The sequence below is a fragment of the Plasmodium gallinaceum genome, assembly GCF_900005855.1.
Source record: "Plasmodium gallinaceum strain 8A genome assembly, contig: PGAL8A_v1_76, whole genome shotgun sequence".
Taxonomy (NCBI): domain Eukaryota; phylum Apicomplexa; class Aconoidasida; order Haemosporida; family Plasmodiidae; genus Plasmodium; species Plasmodium gallinaceum.
In genome coordinates, this window is record NW_021628238.1 from 733,470 (window position 1) to 744,474 (window position 11,005).

The 11,005-nt window shown below is 17.0% G+C and overlaps 3 protein-coding genes across 3 annotated transcripts; 2 read left to right on the top strand and 1 right to left on the bottom strand.

Annotated features, from left to right (window-relative positions):
• Nucleotides 1-1,328: 1,328 nt before the first annotated feature.
• PGAL8A_00209400 (conserved Plasmodium protein, unknown function) lies at nt 1,329-1,945 on the top strand (the record flags this gene model as incomplete). The annotated part of the gene is made up of 2 exons (XM_028670795.1): nt 1,329-1,356; nt 1,596-1,945. The coding sequence occupies 2 exons, from the start codon at nt 1,329-1,331 to the stop codon at nt 1,943-1,945; spliced, it is 378 nt and encodes a 125-aa protein (XP_028527512.1).
• Nucleotides 1,946-2,007: 62 nt separating this feature from the next.
• Nucleotides 2,008-4,386, top strand: PGAL8A_00209500 (DNA polymerase delta interacting protein, putative; the record flags this gene model as incomplete). The annotated part of the gene is made up of 1 exon (XM_028670796.1): nt 2,008-4,386. One exon carries the CDS (start codon nt 2,008-2,010, stop codon nt 4,384-4,386), a length of 2,379 nt encoding a protein of 792 aa, XP_028527513.1.
• Nucleotides 4,387-5,135: 749 nt separating this feature from the next.
• PGAL8A_00209600 (zinc finger protein, putative) lies at nt 5,136-9,930 on the bottom strand (the record flags this gene model as incomplete). The annotated part of the gene is made up of 2 exons (XM_028670797.1): nt 5,136-7,736; nt 7,918-9,930. The coding sequence occupies 2 exons, from the start codon at nt 9,928-9,930 to the stop codon at nt 5,136-5,138; spliced, it is 4,614 nt and encodes a 1,537-aa protein (XP_028527514.1).
• Between the last annotated feature and the right edge of the window lie 1,075 nt (nt 9,931-11,005).

Below are 11,005 nucleotides of genomic sequence, written 5' to 3' on the forward strand. Positions count from 1 at the left end.
CTTTTTTTTTTTTAATTTTTTTTTTTTTTTTTTTTTTTTTCCTTTCTATTTTTTTTTTTTTAAACTAAATACAAATTTTATGTCTTCAAAGATAAAAAATAAAACAGCTTTTATTTATCTCTTTATATGAAACTTATGTTTTATAGTCTATTTTTAATGGCTATTATTAGTATTAATAATAATCATAAAAAAAATTTTAATTTTTAAAAGCTACTTTTTTTTTTCTTTTTTATGAACAAAATATAAATGTATGTAGATAAAAATATTTACTCTTATAATGATTTTCCATATACATTTATATACAATGGAAAATTACATATTTTATTAAATCATAGAAATTAATAATTAATACTTTTAAAAAAAAAAAAAAAAAAGGAGAAAAAAAAAATTTTAGTTTTTTTTATAAAAAAAATTGATCAATTTCTTCTTCATGCCCATTTTTACACTTTAAAAACATATCTTGGTAATTCAGAATCATTTTAAAATTTTTTTTTTTTTTTTTTGTAAATTATAATTAAATTTAATAAATTTTGTAAGTACTTCTAAATCACATTATAAATTTTACATAATAAAAAAAAAAAAAAAAAAAAAAAAAAAAAAATGGCATATAATTACATAAAACTTTTTTTATTATATATGCTTACCAAATAAAAATATATTAATTCTTGATGTTTTCTAATTCAAGAAAATATACTAATATATATATATATATATAAATATAAATAATTTTTTTATAGAATAAATTGTATAACATATTTAAATTTATATTTTATAATCATTAATTTTTTATAAACTTTTTTTTAAAAAAAAAAAAAAATAATAAATATTTTAAAAATATCAAAAATTTATATATATATTTAAATTAATTATTTTTTTTTTTTTTTTGGCTTAAAAAATACATGCAATATAACATATTGTTTTTTTTCAAGGGAGGAAAAAATGAAAATGCTTTACAACATACTATTTATATTGATTTCTTTTATTTCATATTTTTTTATTATGCACTTTTTAATGAAAAAAAATTAATATTCCTTTTTTTTATTTTTTAAATACAAGAAATAACCTTCTAATATATAGAATAATATTTATTTATGTATACTAAAACAAATATTTATAAAAGCAAATTTAAGTTTTTTTTTTTAAGAGATGAAGATAAAATACATATTAAACTGACACATAGAAACTGTAGATTGTTTTGTAATTAATATTTTAAAATTATTTTATAACATAATCATTAAAATTTTAAAATATTTTAATTTGAAATTGACAATTAGTAATAGTATAGTCATTTTTATTTCATTTTTCAACATTCATTTAATTTAATAATAATGATAAGTCATAATAATGACTTTGCAGGTAAAATTTTAAAGTAAAAATATATCTTCTTATATGAAAACAAATTTGATAAATGAACAGAATTTTTTAATATTTTATTTTTTATAATTTATTATGTAGTTGTATAGTTATAAAATGTTTTATTTATTTTTTATATTCTTTTTATTTTATTTTTTTATTTTTTTTTTTTTTTTTTTGTTATAAAAAATATTAATAGAGTTGAATTTTTTTTTTATTTTATTTTTGTTTTAATTTTCCAGGATTAAATAGTTTAAGAACAAAAAATATAAGCGAAATTTCAGAATTAATTAAAGAGGCTAAAGAAAATAAGAAAAATTTAAATATTGATTGTAATGAAGGGGAAAATATAGAACATTTAAAGATTTTTGCTGAAAATCAAGGAAATTGTTTTAGTATATGTAAAAATAATTTAATTAAAAGATTTGAAAAAGATATAGAAGAGTATAAAAATTTTAGTTATAAGAATAATATTAATATCAATGAAGAAAATATAAAAAAATTGGAAAGTGATTATAAATATTTAGAAAATCAGTTTTGCTTTTATGTTTGTTCAAAAAAATACTTTCATTTACTTCAGGACAACAAATAAACATGTCACATCATTATTTTTTTTTTTATTTTTAATCATTCAATTTTAAGATTATACATATGATGGAAAATAAGAATACAAAAAAAGTTTTATTAACTTTTGGGTCTGAATATGGTACCGCATATGATTGCTGTAGAAATATGTTTTTTGAATTATATACTCATTTTGATATTGATTTTTTTTCTCTAGATGAAATTAATTTAATGAGTTTCTTTAAATATGAAAATGTTATTATAATTGTTAGTACTACCGGATATGGTTTTTATACACATAACATGTCAAAATTTTGGCAATCTTTAGATAATAATATAATGTTTTATGAAAATATATATTTTCATTTATTTGGTTTGGGAGATAGTTCATATGAAAATTATAATATAATAGCTAAAAAATTAAAAAAAAAACTAAAATCATTAGATGCTAATATTGTTAATTATAATTTAGGAAATTATCAACATCCTTCCATGCATTTTACTAATTTCAATATATGGAAAAATAATGTATATGAATTTTTGAGAAAAAAGTACTTTAATTTTGAAATAAATTATGATATTCCATGTTTATATAAATTAAAATATATTTATATAGATGGAAATGTTAAAAATACCGAAATTAAAAAGGCAATCAGTCAAAAAATGGAGGAAAAAGGGAGTGATCATAATGATTATACAAATATAAGAAATATTAATTTAAAGAACATAAATATTGATATTAATAATAATATGAATACAAATAAGTTAAATAATAATAGAGCTCACACAAATAATATTCTATATAATAGTATACAATTAAAAAAAGAAACAGATTTAAAACATTTAGATTATGAAAAAGAAATCATTAATCAACATAATATATCTAATGAAGTTAAAAAATATGAGTATTTTAATTTAGATGAACATTTTTGTAAAACATTAAAATTCATGAAGTTTCAAGTATTAAAGAATGAGAGATGCACAAATAAAACATATTATCAAGATGTAAGATATATTAATTTAAAATCATCCTACAATTTTAATGTTAGTAGTTTAATAAAAGTTCATCCGTTTTTAGAAGAAAAAAGAACAAAAGAAATTTTAAATTTATTAAAAATTAATTATAATGATTATATAGTTATTGAGAATAATTGTGTTAACCATATAAGAAGCACATATATTCCTTTTAATAAGAAAATTAAAGTATTAGATTTATTCGTATATTTTTTAGACCTTAATAAAATTGTAACACCATTTTTTTTTTATTATTTAAGTAAAAGAACAAAAAGTGATATGCATAAAAAGAAATTTTTAGAATTAGCTGACACTGTTAATATATCAGATTATTACTCTTATGTATATCAGGATAAAAGATCTTATTACGATATATTTTATGATTTTTATAGTTATATAAATGTAGATGTAGATTTTCTTATTAACACATTACCAAATATACAAGAAAGGAGCTATTCAATTTTGAATACATTAACAACTTATAATTTTTTAAAAAATTTTAATATCTATAACTTATATTATTATAATATCCACCCCCAATTTTCATCCATTATTCATTTTTTAAAAAAAATTTACTTAAAAAGCACACTAAATATTTTTTCTTTTTATATAGAAATGTATATTTATTCTCGTCTAATAAGAAACAAAATAAATCAAAATAGATACAATATAATTGAATTGTTAGTATGCTTATATGAATATGAAATAAGTAAGAATAAAAAATTAAAAGGATTATGTTCTGATTATTTAATTAATTTAAATCCAGGATCATTTATATATTCAAAAATTGAAAATAGCTTAATATTTATAAATAAAAATATATTTAATTTAAATTATAGAATTATTTACATATGCACAGGTGTTGCTATTAGTAGCCTCCTATCAGTTATTCGACATCGACATTATTTGTATAAAAATCAAGAAAAAATAAATAAAAAAAAAGAACTTTCTAATAATCTAGAAAAAGATATAATCATTTTAGGTTTTCGACATAAATTACAAGATTTTTATTTTCAAGAAGAATTAGCCAATTATTTATATTTTAATTATATATATGTAGCATTTTCAAGAGATGTAGAAAATTTGTTTTTTTATAACAATGAGTTATTAAACAATTATGATAATAATGATCATAATTTACAATTAAATGAAAACTCAAAAGAAGAAAAGTTTAATATAAATTATGAAGAAATGAAAAAAGTTTTAAAAAAAAAGAAAAAAATTTATGTAACTGATATAATATTAATGCTACAAAATTATATATATGATTTAATAAAAAAAGAAAATACAATTATATTAATAGCAGGAAAATCTCGTCCATTTTCACAAAATTTAATAAAAACATTTGCTAATATCATAAAACAAAAAGAACCAAGTAAGACTATAGAAGAAATTAATATATTTTTGAAAAAAAAAATTGATAATTTCTCAATTATATTAGAATCTTGGTATTGATTTTTTAAAAAGCAAAAGAGAGATAAAAATGTTTAACTGAAAATAACGAATCAAAAATTATATAAATGCAGTCTTTCGTGAAACAAAAAGAATATATATATATATGTAAAATAATAATAAGTAAATAGGTACTTCACAAAAAAAAAAAGATCTTATATGACAATTAAAAATATTAGATACTATTATGGCACACTCTTATTTTTAATATAACTTTAAAGTAATACAAACCATAATTTATAATGAATAAACAAATAATTAAGTATATATATAACCTAAAAAAAGAATGTAAATAAAAAAGAAAATGAAAGTACAATTATAATAAAGTATCAAAATATAAGAAATAAAATATTTTTTTGTTTATTTTTTTTAATAAACTATATAAATACTATTTTAAAGAAAAAAAAAAAAAAAAAAAAATAATTTAAAATTTAATAGAAAAAATATAATAATTATACCTTTTTTCCTTTTAATATTTTTTTGCATAGAATTAGGAAATGATGTTTTTTTTAATTTTTTTTATAAAAATATAAAAGAAAAAGATTAAATAAGATAAAATAGTACATTTTTATATACTTTTTATATAACTATATTTTATTTTTCCCTTAAAAAATATATAATAAAAAAAAAAAAAAAAAAAACATTATTAGCTAAATTATTTTCTTTTATTTTCCAAAATAAAAACATATAAGAAATTTACTTATCACAAAAAAAAAAAAAGTTTCATATTTTTTTTTTTTTTTTTTTCCTTTTCATAGAATACTTTCACATAGTTCACATTTTGTTCTTTCATAAGGATTTTCATATGTGCACATAGTACATTTTTTTAATTTATTTTTTTTTTTTATAGTGTATGTAATATTAAGTTCAGATGCATTTAAATATGATTTGTAGTTAGTATCTAATGATGAGTCAGTCTTTTTGTTAAGTTTATTCTGTTTATCTTTTTTATTGTTCATATATTTAATATTGGAATTATTGTTATTACTTTTTTTTTTATTTTCTTCTATTGAAGCAAGCAAAGGAAATTCATCTGAACTATATGTTTTAAAAATACTTTGATTATTTTTATTAATTTTTTTTTTTTTACTTTCCTCTATCGATGGTAATAATGGAAACTCTTCTGGATTATATGACTTCAAAAAATTTTGATCATTTTTATTTTTTTTTGTTTTATTTTCATCATTATTACCACTTAATGAAGGATAACTATTACAGCCAAAATCTTTTTTTTTGCTATTAAGTTTTTTTAAATTGCCTTCATTTTCTTTTTTTTTTTCATTAATTGTTAACGTGTTTTGATTACGCGGAATATTTTTGTTATTTTTACTCATAACATTATCTATACATTCTGATATATCTTTATTTCCTTTTTTTTTATTATTTTTTGGTGTTGATATGTTTTTTATATCTTCCTTTTTAGATTCTATTAAAGGTGGATAATCTAAATCAATATTTATATTTTTTGAATTTAATGTTTGTTCTTTATTCATTTCTACTTTGTTTTTATATGAATTATTTGTATTTGTGTTACTTAGAGTATTGGTATTACTACTGTTATCAATAAGAGATGGAAATTCTTCATTTTTAGAAGGCAAAGTGCAATTTGAAGTCATTATAGTGCTAACATAGAAATAAATAAAATAAAGTTCATTCAATTTTGTACTTTTTATTATATTTAAAAATCTATTCCTTAATGACAAAGATATATCATATAAATTAATATTTATTTTAATATCATTTATATTTAAATTTCCTGAATCTTTATGATTTTTTCCATTTTTATTACTTCCTCTTAAAATAGTTTCAATATCTTTTCTTATTCTATAATATTCGGGGCCAGTAGACAAACATTCTTCTAATGCTTTTGCATTAACAAAACTACTTAAATCCTTTGATATGCTAGTTAATGATGCTAAATCTACTCCATATGATATTCTATTTAATATTTTTTTTTTGTTTTCATTTGATAGGTTAATTATTTTATTTATGTTTTGCTCTTTCATATAAGTGGAAAAATAATTACTTAAAAATAAATAAAAGAAGGATACTAAATTTAAATTTGGTTGAACATAGTATAGTAAATCTAATACTACTTTTCTTGATATATCCCATTTTTTATCATATATATTATTAATTATGTTAGTATTGTATTTTTTTCTTTTTAAACATTTTTTAATTAATTGATCAATATCTTCTAATTCTGTGAAATCATTCTGTGTTTTTATTGCATTCAACAAACAGTTTGTGTTCTTTTCTTTCTCACAAATTTTATCTTCTTTTTTCTTATAAATTATAGGTATTAATATTTTATTTGAATCTTCTTTTTTTTCTATTTTATTTAAATTGTTATATACATCATTACATAATAAAGAAATGGTTTTTAAAAAGGTACAGATTTTTTCAAAACTATATTTATCAACTTTAAAAAATAAAAAAATTAAATATAGAAATCCATATTTACTTAAATGAGTTAAGTTTATATTCGCATTTGATTCTATTATTTTTTTTAACTTTACCATATCCTTTTCATATTTATATATTTGTTGAGTTTTCTGATAATTGTGATTATTTTTTACATTATCTATATTTACCACCTTTTCTAAGTTTACATATCTTTCATTCAAATAAAGGAAGAAAAAAGAATAATATAAAATAAAAGATCTATTAATAATTATATTAAAAAATAAATATAAATAATTTTTTTCTAAATCTTCTTTGTTATATAAAAGGTAATCTACTTTTTCTATTATATAATCAAAGAATAATTTGAACACAAAAAAATTATTCTTATTTATAGGAAAATCTCCATCTATAATATTTTTGTTTAATTCTACTATTTCTTCTTGAGAAAAATATAAATTGGAATTTTTTTTAGACAAATTTTGAAAAACATTTAAAATTATTTCTATGTCTGTTTTTATAATGTACAGAAAAAAATGTTTCTTATTACTAAAATACTTTATGAAATTTACAACTTTGCATTCAATATAAAAATCAAAATACCAGGAATCATAAAACCTTTTAAAATTATATATACATTTATAATTTTTTATATCAATTGACTCTTTATTATCTGATATGAAATCATTTTCTTTTATATAATCAGATATATTCTTATTTTCTTTTTCTCTATTGCTATTATTTGCATTATTTCTTAATTCACTATAAGAAGCCCCTGCTATGGAAAATGTTATTTTATTTTTTTTATGACCTTTTTCTTCATGCTTTTCTGCTAAATGAAGACATAAATCAATTCTATTATCAAATACAACAAAAATACATTGTTCATATAAACACGGATAATGCCTCTTTTTATAATGTTCAAACAAATTTATATAATCTCTATATACCTATAAAAAAAAAAAAAATATATATATATATATATATATATATATGTAAAAATAAAAATCATAATATATATTATAAAAACTATTTAATGAAATGAATTCATATATATATTTTATTTTTATATATTAAAAAGGTAATAATACATTTATTTTTATTTTTTTTTTTTTTTTTTTATTTCCTGACATGAAGATTTAATTCATCGTAATAAATAATTTCTTCTATTTCATTTTTTACAACTTCATTATTTTCATTAGGTTTTTTGTTAAAGCAAAATTTACAAAAAAAATGGTACTTATTTATATGATTCATGTAAGAATCATAATCATATAAATAAAACCCACATAAATGACAATATATATGTCTTATTTTATATTTATTTTCTGATATTTTTTCACCATATTCTATATGATTTTTTAAAAATCTCTTATAGAATATATTATACTCAAATAAAAATATATTATCATTATTTCCAACACAAATATCACAATATATTTTATTATGCTCACTTATGTGCCTACATAAATCACTTAATCTAGTATAACAATCATATTTTAAGTGGTTTAAAATATTTATATTATCTAAGTTTGTAAAACATGTTTTACAAAATATATCTATAACCTTAAAATAATCATCAGATAATTCTGACTCTTCTTCTCTAATATAATATATGTTTTTTGTATGTTGCTGATATTTATCATATATAGAATCATTTTTTTTTCTTAATATATCTTTTTCATTATTTATATAAATTTTCTCATAAAATTTATCTATTTTATTATTTAATTTATATTTCTCTACTTTTTTGTTTTGAATTTTTGTCCAATAATCAACACATGGAGATAACAAACAAAAATAGTTCGTTAGAAGAGTTGATAAACTAAATATATAAAAATATTCATAAAATATATTTTTTTTCGTGTCTAAAAATATTTTAGAAAAAAATGCATATCTTTTTTCAGAATTAACACAGTTCAATAAATATTTTATTCTTTTTTTCTTCCATTTTATGTATTTTTCATAATAAAAAAATAAATACGTATTTTCACTTTTTTTTACTGTATTTATTTTTAACTCATTTTCTTCATTTTTCTTTAAAATTTTTCGTAAAATAATAATGTCATCGTAATATGACGAAAAGGATTTTTTAAATTCAGTTTTTATCGTTGTTGCTGTTACCTCTTCTACTAAAGTTTCATTTTCATTACAATCTAAACTTTTTTTTTTCTCTTTTTCTTCTATATCACAAGAAGAATATTCTTTTCTTCGTATATTTTGATGTATATCATCTTCTCTTCCTTTATATTTTTTTTTAAGAAAATCTTCTTTCATTTCACTAGATTCACTTGATTTATTTATAAAGTATTGTTCCTTTTCCTTTTCCTTTTCCTTTTCCTTTTCCTTTTCCTTTTCCTTTTCCTTTTCCTTTTCTTTTCCTATTAGCGTTTGTAATAAATTATCATAAGTAAAATAGGTATAAAAGTTATTTAAACATACAAATATATATTCATTCTGTTCTTTACAAAATGGGCATTTCATTTTAACTTTATCAAGACCACAATTATATTTTTCATCTTTTATATTTTTTCTTCTATGTTGTGATATGATATTTTCATTAGTATGTTCATTATCTTGTCTATATAGTAAACTATTTCTATTCAAGTTATTATTTATTTCAGAATTATTACTTCTCATATTATTACTTCTAATATTATTATTTTCATTGTCTTTTTCTTTTTTCTCCATATTCAACAATCGATAGAAGCAAAGAAAACAAAAAGTATGATTACAATCTTGAACACATATAAATTTAATTAATTCAAAACATAAGCTACATTCAATAAATTTAAAATCAAGTTCTACTTTTTTTAATTCAAAATTATTAATTTTATATTCTTCATCATTCATTTCTTTAAAACAGTAATTCTCATTTCCTTCTTTTTCTCTTATTATTTTCTCTATTTCTTTTTTTACTAATCTATTTCCATTCTTTTTTATGTTATCAATTAAACTATTATAAATAATTAAATTATTTTCTATTCTAATTATGTCAGCATCACAATAACTGAATAATTTTCTTATATGATAGGAAATATTGATGTATTTTGTTTTTTCTATTGGTAAATTTTTATCATTTTGAGAATTTATTAATTCATTTTTATTATTATTTTTAACAATATTATCTCTACTCCTGTGCATTTTTATCTTCTTAATATTATATAGATATATATATATATCTATTATAAAGATATAAATACGTATGTATCTGAAATAAAGATATATATATATATGTATGTGCAAAATTATATATATCTATTAAAATTGTGAAATTTTAAAAGATATAAAAAAAATATATATATATTAAACAAGACGAAGGAAAAATTTAAAAAAAAAATTTATTTTTTCCAGAACTCTAATTTATCTTATTTAATTTTATCCTTATATAATATATTTAAATAAATATATCTAGTTTCATATTATTATTATTTATTCTTTTTTTTTTTTTTTTTATTATTTTGGTTATATTTTGTTTTGACAGTAAATTATGTTTAAATTCATTTTCTTTTCATAATTTTTACTTTTTTTTTTTTATCTATATTATGTTATATTTTTTTTTTTTCCTAAACAATTATAAATATATAAAATCTTTTGAAGATAAGTATATATTTAATTTTTTATTTTAATTTTTTTTTTTTAAATATATATATATATATATAAAATAATGAACATTGAAAAAAAAAATTTATATAATCCTTATGCATATCTTATAAATTATTCATTTTTGTGTACATAAATTAGCTTATTAATGGTTGTTTTTTAATTAGAAGAAAATTAAACCTTAAGTATATTATTTTATCTTTACAGATTTACAATTATTATTATATATATTTAAAAATGGCTTGTTAATTTTTTTTTTTTTTATGTAACTTTTTTTTTTAATGAAAATGAGTTAAAAATATTCAAATGAAAAATTATCCTTTTCATTTCTGTAGATTTTTTTTTCTTTTTGTTTCCTTTTATTTTTTAAAGTAATATATAATAAATAAAATGCTTATAGTAAATCATAAAAAATTGTATCTAATTTTTTTGATACTTTAAAAAAAGAAACAAAAAATAGGCAAGTTGAATTGTATTTTTTTAAAGAACAAACACAGATAAATTTCTATATAAAAAAACAAAAACGAAAAAAATATTTAACATAATAAGAATAATACACAAAAAAAAAAAAAAAAAAAAAAAAAAAAAAATTTTTTTTTTTTTTTTTTTTTTTTTT